General features: G+C 44.5%; 1 protein-coding gene across 5 annotated transcripts in view; it reads left to right on the top strand.

The window, feature by feature from the left end:
- The window catches only part of GRIA3 (glutamate ionotropic receptor AMPA type subunit 3), a 279,563-nt gene extending 271,327 nt beyond the window's left edge, over nucleotides 1-8,236 (top strand). For 2 of the 5 annotated variants that reach the window (XM_051968620.1, XM_051968619.1), the window contains exon 15: nucleotides 268-704. In XM_051968620.1, coding sequence (XP_051824580.1) covers nucleotides 268-513 — 246 coding nt within the window. In that variant the 3' untranslated portion in view covers nucleotides 514-704. Of the gene's footprint in view, nucleotides 1-267; nucleotides 705-5,982 lie in introns of those variants that run through there. The other 3 variants (XM_051968621.1, XR_007948819.1, XM_051968623.1) reach the window with 3 other exon arrangements.
- The last annotated feature ends 3,338 nt before the right edge of the window (nucleotides 8,237-11,574 follow it).

The raw sequence follows: 11,574 nt of genomic DNA, 5'->3' as shown, positions 1-11,574 counted from the left end.
CATTTACTCTTTGGCTCCTAAAGCTAGTTGTCAGGGGATTTTAACAACTTTTTCGAGGTGCTAGGACCCCTGGGATCCTAACAGTCAGTGGAAGCATAATCTACTCATTACATGATGCGAGCCAGTTGTCAGGATTGAGCCATATCATCTATGCCTGTGTTTAGTTATCTTGACAGCGTAGGACAGCCCTAAACTGTTACAAAGCATGATGATGTCCCACTGCCTGTGATTTTCCCACCAACTAATCATGTTGTCCATTTCTCTTAGGACAAGACCAGCGCTCTGAGTCTGAGCAACGTAGCCGGCGTATTCTACATCCTTGTTGGAGGCCTGGGGCTGGCCATGATGGTGGCTCTGATAGAGTTCTGCTACAAATCCCGAGCGGAATCCAAACGCATGAAACTCACCAAGAACACTCAAAACTTTAAGCCTGCTCCTGCCGCCACTACCCAGAATTACGCCACTTACAGAGAAGGCTACAACGTGTATGGAACAGAGAGTGTTAAGATCTAGGGTACGGCCAAGGCCCGCTACGACTAAGCTAATTGCCCTTCCGTTGCTGTGCATTGTGTGCCCTTTCCTTTTTCAGCTCGGTGATGTTCTTCCGAGCCATGTCTAGTCTTCAGAGTGTTTGTTGGATTCTTTGAAAACTATTCGGCGACTGTGCCTTTCTTGTCACACATAATGAATGATGCTTTCCTTGAGTTTCTGGGTAATATGTTTGTGATTGAATTGCATTCCCTGGTCTTTTTTTTCCCTTTCCCCTTGCCCTCTCACGCCATGGAGCAAAGTCTTTAGAGAAGCCATTCTCATTACTCAGTCCAGTAATCAGTGATAAAGAATGAGTAGCAGAAATGAAGTGAAGTGATCCCAAAGGGAGTCTATGATTCTTTAAACAGTCATTTGAATCTAGGGACCCTTTTTTTTCAATAGTTGAGTTATATTTTCCCTCTTTTTCCCTCCCCCAAGAATTCGTGCTCAGGTAAGTGTTTCTCGGAGAACCTGAAACAAACTCCTCCTTCCTGTCTCTCTCCCACCTCTCACCCTCCCCATCTATATTCAGACTTCTGCTATTGGAGGCCTAGAGACCTATGGCAAAGCCTCACCTGATTCAGACAGGCCGGAAGGCCAGTTTGAATTAAGGAAAGGTCTGATTATAGACATCTTTACAGGAATCCATTTTTAATACCTTTCGGAACATATGACATAATTAATAACCCAACTGATGTCTGCAATAGAAAAGAACAATGAGTGACCATATTTGTTGGGGCAAATCGTTACTTACCCCATACTTCAGAGAGAATCCTTTGTTCTGGGTTGACTGAAGCCATTGGTGCCCATAAGCTCATGGCAATTGTTCCTGAACGTCCACTCACTCTCTTTCTATCCATGACTCCATGGGTTTTGAAAAACCAACAATTATCCTTCACCATTTGAGTTTAAACAAAATCTCAATTCCTCGATTCGCTTTTTGTTCTTTGCTGCTGCAGACATTAACTACTTTTCAATCTTAAGCCATAACATGGTCACAAAACAGTACTAACAGCGATTTCAAATAGAAGTTTAGCTGGGCCTGCTTTACTAAATGGAAAAAAAAGAATGAACCCATTTTTAATAAGCATCATCCATTTGCATGCAAACACTTAATGTGTCGATGTCCTTAAAAACATTGTGTTACCCCAGCAGGTTAAACACACCCTTTGCAATTTTGTGCACATTTTTAATTTGCTTAGCAACTCCTCCTCTTCACAGAACAGTGCAAAGGCAAACTTCAGCCCAGCCCCCCTCAAATTATCCCAGATTCGGTAATAGTGGGGTCAAAATGAGTACTCTCTTACATTGAGATAATAAGCTTCTAAATGCTCCAAAATGCTTTTATATCTGTTACCTCATTTGAGGAAAGGTACCATAATGCCCATTTGACAAAGGAGGAAACTGAGAGTCAGCGATGCTGTGACTTGCCCAAGGTCACACAGCCATTAAGTGGGGGAACCAAGGGTGGAACCCGAGGTTCCCCGATTTCCAGTGGGAACGCTCTTTCTACTGAATCATCATGCCTCTGTAATTGCCCATGTTCTGTCGGTGACCTTCGGGAGCCTGACATGGGAGTCAGCTAGATGGAGAGCTGAGTCTAGCCCTGTAGGCTCAGTTCTTCGAAGGAAAGCTCCAGAGTAGGGGAAACATTGCCAACCCTAACCCCAACCACAATCCCCCTTACGGTCTACTTGGTGAGAAGCCATTCTGGCTCATGAGACTCCATGCTCAGGTCCCTCTTTTCCTCCCTCCCAGCTGAGATATATGTTGCTACCGAAGAGCCGAGGTGGGGATTACAGCCCTAGGACCTTTGGATCTGCCAGGGCAGCTACTATTACCCCCAAGAGTGTCCCAGCATGGTCCCCAGCCAAGGGTGCTCTGTATCTAATTGAAGTGTCTATTGGCCTTCAAGGAAAAATACCCCCAGGGAAGGGGCCTGAGCAAACCCTGGAATCAGCAAACATTGGCCCTCAAAGGTACTAAGCAGAAGCATAGCAGCACATAGCCCTGTGGTAGGTGCCCCGGAAGAAGAAGCACTTACCTTGGCTCCGAGGTGGAGCTTGCCTTTTGCCCTTTTCTTTGGCTTCAGTCTTGTGTCCTTGGATGAGCCCCTCCCCCAAAGCAAAATCCCGCTTCTTGAGGCTTGAGTAAATGAGAAAAGATTGTGTCTTGATGGAAGAACAACAATACAGTAACACCCCAGTTAGCACCCAGATAACTAGAACCATGGCAGGCCTGGGACCAGGGCAGAGCATTGGCCCAATGGGCTGCCCTCTGAGGTGGCCTGATGGAGGCCTATAGGAGTGGGGGAAAAACCTCCTAAGTTCTTGAAATAGAGCTGGGCCAGAAAACCGGTAGTGAATACCTACATTGAGTTTGACAAAAGTGTTGCTTGGGAGAACACGGGTTAGGTCAACTAAAAGCCTCTTGTTTCCTAAGAATTTTGGAAAATCTGCCTTCTCCTGCAGCCTAGGTGTAATCTTTTGAATTGAAGGCTTTCAGATTTAGGACTGGAAGGGACCTTGGAAGCCATCTAGTCTAACCACCTCATTTTACATATTGGGAAATTGAGGCTCAAGGAGGCAATATGACTAGTGCATTAGTCACAGATAGAATCCTAGATCTAAAGTTGCAAGGGACCGCAGAGACCATCTAGTCCAACCACCTCATTTTACAGATGAGGAAACTGAGCTCCAGAGAGACCAAATGTCTTGCCCAAGGTGACACATCTGATTGCAGATCTAGAGCTGGAAGGGACCTCAAAATCCACCTAATTCAACCCCCTTATTTGACAGAGGAAAAAAAACTGGGGCTCAGAGAGAAGAAGAAATATGCCCAACACCACTCAACTAATTGGGAAGAGCAAGGCCTTGAACCGGAGTTCTCTCTTATTCAAAAACCCAACATCCTTTCCACTATGAGTATTGTCTAATGGCCCCATTGTCTTTCAGAATTCTCTCTGGCTTCTTACATTTCTAATCAGACTCTATTTGTTTAAATACTGGTTATTTCTCAATGATTATATGATAGCTCACAGATCCCAGATCATAACTCCAAAGCTGGAAGAGACCACAGAGGCCGATGTAGTCCAACCTCCTCCAATTTTACAGAGGAGGAAACTGAGGTACAGAGAGGTTGACTTGCCCAGGGTCCTACAGGGTAATATGCGTAAGAGGTCGGAATCGAACCTAGGTTCCCCGACTGTTGTTGTCGACTTTGGAAACAAGTGTGACCTTTGGGGACAAGGTCTCATTCTCCACTCCAGGTTTACTCTCAGGCAGTCTGAGCTATGTGCTCCCATAGGGCTTCTTTGGAGGAGCTAAATGGTGAAAATGATCAAAGATCAGATGAGTCTGTAAACATTGCCGAGACGAGTCCCACCAACCTCTGAAGGGTTGCCCTTCTCTGCCTAAACGGGCGGACTTTTGGTTAATCGAAAAATGACACGAAGTGACCATCTCGTCTTTCCCCACTTTGCTGGGTGCCTGAGGTGTTACTGTAATTTGTATTGCATTTGTGTTTTCCCAAAGTCCTTTCCCCTCGGAGACCTCACTCTGTCCTTGCAGCATCCCAGGAAAGAGGGAGGCTGATTGCTAGCCTCTTTTGGCAGATGGGAAGGCAGGCACAGAAGGCTTTTCTGAGGCCTGGCAGCTAGTCTACCCAGTGGCCAGTGGGAGTAGCGTGCGCTTGGGGGCTTTAGCCAAGAAAAGCTAATTTGTTCACGTTTCTGAAATTGTCTGCTTCTGAGCTCCGGAATAGAGCTCTTAGGCTTAGGAATGGGAAAGGGCAATGTCTACAATATCCTTTCCATGAAGTCTTGTAATCACTCCTAGCATGAAGAGGGGATGGGTCATCCAAGCAGGCCATAATCATGCTAGCCCACAGAGGTGAAAGTTGGTGCTGGGACAAAAGGGGAGGGAGAGTACATTGCATTGGGAAGGGAGGAACCTGCATCTCCACTGGGCAACATGGTGTCAAAGCGAGCAATGGCATATCAAGTCTCTGGATGTTTTGCTTTTTTTCCAACTTTAAAACTCTAAATGCTTAGATTGTGGAGAGAGAGAAACCATCTGTAAAAAAATTTTTTTCAAACAATATAGGAGGGGCAAGATGTTCCCTCACAAGCCACAAGAAAACATTTAACTCAAATGTAAGAAACATTTTTCTTTTGCTGTAGATTCTGAAATAAGCATATCTTGGCTATAATTATAATATATAATGATGTCATTTTCGAGGGGCAGCTGGATGGTGCAGTGGATAGAGCACCGGCCCTGAAGTCAGGAGGACCTGAGTTCAAATCCGGCCTCAGACACTTCACACTTCCTAGCTGTGTGACCCTGGGCAAGTCACTTAACCCCAATTGCCTCAGCAAAAAAAAAAAAAAAAAAAGAAAGAAAGAAAGAAAGAAAGAAAAGAAAAGAAAATACTTTCCATCCATCTTTAGTAAGTACTTGCTTAGTCTGTGCAGAGCACAAGTCTATATAGTTTTCTAAGAGATTTATAACATAAGGTTAGACATCTAGCTAATTGTCCCTATTGCAAGTTGGAATACAATCAGGTACATCAGTGGGGGTTGGAGTCCAGATCTATGATTTCATTAGGACAGACGGACAACTGGTTTATAATTTCTGGTCTTAGTTGCCTAGGGCAATGAGGAGTAAGTCACCTGCCCATATGATCCTAGGTGGGATGTGTGGGAAATAGGAAGCAGATGCAGGTCTTTTGACTCCAAACTTCAAGGCAGTGGCCCTCTCTGCCACCTCACTCACACTGTCTCTCAGTTTCAGTGCATGGGAAAGATAAGACAGAGACTTGAGAAATCCAAGATGGGACGAGGGTGGCCATGTAGAATCACTTCTTAAGGAAAGGTTTACAGAAAGTTTCTGAAGGGAAGCGGTACTTAAGTTGGGTCTTGAAGGAAAAGAAGGATTTCCACACAGTGGGGAAGGAGGAGGGATAGTTTATGTTTGTGCAAATCCACAGGGGTGAAAGAGAACAGGCTAAAGTGAAAGAATAGCAAGGAGTCCATTTTGGTAGCATAAAAAGAAGAACGGCATGAGACAAAGCTAGGAAGTCAGGTTAGAAACAGATCATCAAGGAGCTCAAATGCCCCATGGGGATTTTATCCATGTTCTTGAAGGTAAGAAAGACACTAAAGGTCTTTCCACCAGGAATTGGCATCTCAGTACCAGTGACAGATGGTTTCTCTCCTTCCAACAACCTAAGTCATCAGCAAGTATCCAAGGCCCCGGGGTCTTTAGGAAGCCCTGCAGGATAGTTAAGGCTCTGCCTGGCTGACCTTGGGCATCAAACTTCAGAAAATGGTCTGGCTGGCTACATGGGGGCCTACACCAACTGGTGCCAGTCTGAGAACTATAGACCCCTAGGGTTTGGCCAGGGGGATGCCCAGCCTCGGGGCACTGCTGAATCTCCCACTTGCCTTTGCAGGTCCCTCCCCACTGGGAGCGTGTGACAGAACGATTCACCGAAAAAGTGGCTGCTTCAAGGATCCTGAGCCAGATTTTTCTCTCTCCTTGGTGTCAGACACGACACGACTATTGCTGATGGTGCAATGACCTTTCAATAGGAAAAACTGATTTTTTTGGTCCTTCAGTGCCTTATGGAACACTCTGAGACTTGCAGAGATGCAAATCATCATTGAAATATTCTTGCTTTGCTTGAAAATCTAACAGACATACAAACATACACAGACAAGGTGGATGGGCAAGATTCTCATATGGAAAAAAGGAAATGATTCTTGTAAAAAAACAACAACAACAACAAAAAACAGTTCCACAAAAGCCATTCTTTGAGATCCCAGTCTATATCATGTACACAGCAAACGAGCATCCTGTTCTTCAACAAAACCAAACCGATTTTCCTGAATTCGGTTCAATGAACACCGCCCCCTTCCTCTGCCCATGCTCCATCTTAGCTAAAAGGTCTCCCATTACTTGAGAAACCAGACCAGCACCTCTAAGATTGGCTGCTGCCCAGACGTTTCTGGTATTCTCTGACAGCAGAGATTTTCTCTACCCCCTATATCCTTTCCACATTCCCATCATGTATATATCCTTTGACCATGAATACAACAACCCTCTGAGAAAAGAGAATTCGAACACTTTGGACAAAGAGACCGACCCGTGACTTCTCTGCGGTTGGCAACCAGATCCACTGGATGGTTTCTGTGATTTCCCAGTTGGTGAAGGGATGAACTGCGCTCTCCATTCCCACTTCCGTGGGCGACAGAGGAACAGGACACTCCTCTTATCAGGCATACCTCTCGGTGCTTTTATTCCAACGGATTTTGAGCGGCTTAACAAGAAGCTCGATCGCTTTTTCTTGCTTTCTGTATGGATTGGAATCCCCCATAAGTGAAGAGCTAGAAAGCATTTAGGTGAGGGAGATGCTGCTTCAAGTCATGTTTAGAATCACTTTTTTTTCAGAAACAACACTGTGTTTTAGCTCTGCTTTCTCTGATAAGTATGCCTTTCAAGTGTCCATGAATGGAAATGGGACAGTTTTTCACAGAGGGCCTACCATCTCAGCTTAGACATTTTCTCCAGCTCACTTCACTCTGGTTAGATCTAGCCCACCACCTGTTGCCTGTGACTGCCTGTGGCACTCCATCTCAGACTGCATGTGTCTTTTTCTAGTTGGCAAAGGCTAAAAAAAAAAATTTAAAAAAATTAAAGGCGCATTCTTGATCCTACCGCTAAACAGAGATCCTCAGCACCGTTCTCTTGGGAGCCTCAAGATGGATCCATCTCCCCACTGGGGTGTACTATCAGAGAGGCCCACTTCACTCCATCCGTAAATAAGTAAATAGATTCATCTGTACTGTGGGATTCAACTGAAAAATCTAAACAAATACAGTCTCCATGCACTTATCAATTACCTCCTATATAGCCATCTGTTTTCTGCAGTTTCATAGTCTTAATTCATTGATGATAAGTGCGTATTGGAAGTGAGGAGAGCGGAAAGACTGGGCATATTTGAGTCCTTTCTCAGGCCCAGCTGCTGAAAATTTTAAACTCAGTCTTCAGAAAAGAAAAGAGACAAAAAATCCTGTCGGATGAAATGTTACCAGGAAAGTGTAATATAAACTCATTTCCCAAAAGTGTTTCATAAAGAGAAGAACTCACCTGTCAAATATTAAAATGCTATTCAACAAGGCAAAACTATGGTGGGGTTTTTTCCATTTTTTTCATGAAACTGTGACTTTCAACTTTGGAATGCTATATATCATCCCCCACAGCGGGAAGCTACAGCTGTACGTGACAACATTGTATAACACAAAGCGACAAACTGGCCTTGGACAGAGAGAAATGGCCATTCGTGTAAGCTATTCCATTTCTCGGCATGAAAACTTCACCAGGGTGAAGGGCTGGTAAACTGGTTTGTTCATTTTTTTTTAATCTGCATGTATACAATTTTAATAAGTATCGATTGCTTCAACTTCCTGCTACTAACTTTAAGCTATGAGAGTTCACGCAGTAGAGACTTGAGGATTTGATTTCTTTAGAAAATTTCTTTTCCTTTTGTCGTTAAAACTGCATTTGAGTGAACGAAAAACTTTCCAAGCAAACTAATGGCTATCAAAGCATAAATTGCATGCGTGGGCAAAAGTTCCCAAACCTCAATGTAATGGGGTATTGTACGAACAGTTTTAGTACATTTTGTAAATAAAATTGTAAAGAAATTTCGGCCTCTCTGTTCCGATGTCCAGTTAGTCGAATGGAACGATTCCGCCCTCTAGACTCCCCATGTTCATTCTCATCATATCCAACCAGTCATGCAGTCAGTCATTTAACCACTCATTCAGTCACCCAGCCACCCACTCACGCACTTACCCACCCAGCTACTCACTTGCCTACCCACCCGCTCACTCATCTAATCTACTTATCCAGCTACCCATTCACCTACTTAGCCACCCACTCATTTATCCAACCATCCACTCACCTACCCAGTCAACTGTCCACTGACTCCCCACCCCCTGGCTCCGACTTGGGCTGAGGCAGGCCCGTAGGCCTGAAGCATGGCATATGAGTTGATGGCAAAAGGAAGCCTGCTCCCCCAAGCTTAGATTTGGTGAAATCCTTAGGTCCCGGAGGCAAAGGCTATGAATTGACTGTGGCATCTTGGGACACAGGGCCAGTATGTGTCTCTCTTCAATCTTTTTTCCCTCTCTGTGGCCAAAGCTTAGGCCCCCGAGGCCCCCATGCTAGCTCTACCTTCCACAGCCCACCCAGATCTTCCATACCAAAATGGTGCTTTGAGCTCTAACGCCAGATTGGACTGGTTGGTCTCTAAGGTCCCTTCCAGCTCTAGAATTCAAATTATTCTCCCATTCTCTTACTTTATCATAATCTGTCTAACACTCCAGACCTTTGGGGTACTATTCTCTGCTACTTTGCTAATGTGATAAGAAACATTTGTGCTACGATGCTCATGTCTTAATGTGGTGGTGGTAAATCTTTATCCTATCAAGTACTTCTGACCCACAGGGGGGAAAAAATCCATCAAGGGCCACACAGAAGCTAGAAGCAGCTTGATGTAGTTAGATTTCCTTTGAGGTCAAGACATATAAAACCCATGAGCATGAAACTGTAATGAATAAATATAACAAAAAGTCCTACATAGTCTATTAATGGCTGATTAAAGGAGAAGGAGAGAGAGAAGGATAGGAAAATAATGGGAGAAACTGTGGGGTTGGAGAAAGGGGAAAAGACAAATAGGGAGTCAGAGAAAGATCGGCAAAGGAAAAAGAAGAAGAGAGAGAGAAACCATTGCTGAGAGGGAGAGAAACAGCAAAACAGAGAAGAATGTATGAATGGGAGGAAGAAGGAGAAGGAAGAAAAGAGGGAGAGGGAAGGAAAGAGGCTCAGTAGGTCTTGAAGTATTAAGTAATGTTCATTCATCACAGTTTGCTCTCTGCTTGGATTGTGGACATCGTTGTTCACAGTTTGCTCTCTGCTTGGACTGTGGACCCATTGTTGTTCTAAAATTTGAATTAATTAACTGTTGTTCATAGTTCTTCAACTGCTTTTTATACTTCCACTTTCAAAGGTTCCCTTTGACTAGGGTGGCCGTGCAAGTCACCAAGAAGAAATTCTTCTCTAGGCTACAACAGCAGTAACTAGAACAATGATGCTAGCCTGGAGGCTATCAAGCTAAGGGCCAGCTAGCCATTATTGGGAGGTTCCTCACCTCTGGCTGGATCACCCCAGATGACAAATTTGTGTTCTGACAAGGCTAAGACCAATGCTAAGGTCCAAAAGAGTGACTGATTTGAGGGGCTGTGACAGGCCAGTGTGAGAAATTCTGCTGTTCAGAAGGCCTTTCAATACTGCTAAATGACACCCTATAAGTAGGCACACCCTTGTACACAGAGCCACTCCTGGCAACAGGATCCCTAATGCTGCCCTTCAGCTTTGTCCCAATTCTCACAAAAGTGATGAAAACTCTTGGCCCTCTGTTTTTGTGGTCAAGGCTACGCCCACATGGAGTGGAGCTTTCTTAATGGGGCCATCTTCAAAGAAGGGCAGGTATTGTTCAAAAGGAAAAGACTTAGTGAGCTCCCATAATACTTCAGCGCTAGAGAGCTCATTACAGGGCATAGATGCAATCTCCATTTCCCCTCCACAGGGTAAAATGTTAAAAGTGTTGAAATTACTGATAGTATTTGCTAGGGTCCCTTTTACTCACAGTGCTAAGAAATCAGTGTTCCAAGCTAACATCCTCAACTCCCAATTCTCAAGGGGAATGGGTTCTCTTTACTCTCTGGATTAAACATGGAAATTGGAGCTTTCCCCTTGGGCCAGCAGCCCTTCCCCCTCCTCAAGAGGGTCTGCTTTCAGAACAATAACTGGCCTCAACAATAGCCTGAGGTGTGTGGAATGGGGTAAGCAAAGCTTTTGCCTTAGCTGTGTCCCTGAAGAGTTTCCTTCCGGTCAGCTTCAAGGAAATCGGTACTAACATCAGGATTTCAAGGGCCTCTACTTTCATGGGTGTTTGTGGTCACCAAACCACCAAACCCATCTACCTGGGTGAACAGTCTATTGTGAGTAGCTATGGACTAAACGGCCTCTGATGACTCATCCAGTTCTAAATCTGATTCTATGTGTGATCTTGGGCAAGTTCCTTAAACTCCCTTGACCTCAGTTTCCTCCTCTGTAAAATAGTGGGGTTGAAGTAGATGGTCTCTGAGGGCCCATTATTAATCTCTGCTCCTATGAAAAAAGTCTATCTCCTGTCCATGTCAGAGAACAGCACGGTTTATACATCGGTGATGGGCCCCTTGACACTACTTTGAGGTATCATTGGGCTATAGAAGAGAAGAGGAAACCAAGACTTATTTTAAGTCCACAAGAAAAGCTTATTGATTAGCGTAATGTGATGCTGTGTCCTTGTCTAAGGGAAAGCCTCTCTTTTAAAATGAATAGCTATGACCTTGACCTGGATGGCAAATCTGGATCTATGTAAGTGTAGGTTGGCATTAAGAATACATTCTGAAACCAAACAGAAGTAGTTTGGGGATTATCCATGGCTTTTAGTGATCTGTGCCATCCCTCTACTCCACTGGCACACAACTTCCCTCTGTCATCCAGCACGGGTGAAGAATAGAACATCCTTGTGGGCAAGGATAATATTGGGTGGACATATTATCCAAGCCTCACAGAATTAGGATACGTGGAATCAACCGGCAAGTATTTGTTCATTGCCCACCGTGTGCCAGGCACCTTGCTAAATATTTAACAAGACAAAAATTAAAGAGTCTGGGGGAAACTAGGGGGTGCGGTGGATAGAGGACCAGCTCTGAAGTCAGGAGGACCTGAGTTCAAATCTGACCTCAGACACTTAACACTTACTAGTGGTGCGACCCTGGGCAAATCACTTAACCCCAATTGCCTCAGCAAAAAAAAAAAAAAATTTGAGAGAGTCCTTGCCCTCAAGGAGTACATTCCCTTGGGGGAGCCAGCATGTCTATTTGTATTTCTATCTAAAATATGAGTAAAGTAAATGGTCATTTAGGGGAAG

This window comes from Antechinus flavipes, chromosome X (assembly GCF_016432865.1).
Source record: "Antechinus flavipes isolate AdamAnt ecotype Samford, QLD, Australia chromosome X, AdamAnt_v2, whole genome shotgun sequence".
NCBI classification, from domain to species: Eukaryota; Metazoa; Chordata; class Mammalia; order Dasyuromorphia; family Dasyuridae; genus Antechinus; species Antechinus flavipes.
The sequence above is the reverse complement of the archived record's forward strand: the minus strand, read 5'-3'. Positions and strand labels throughout refer to the sequence as shown.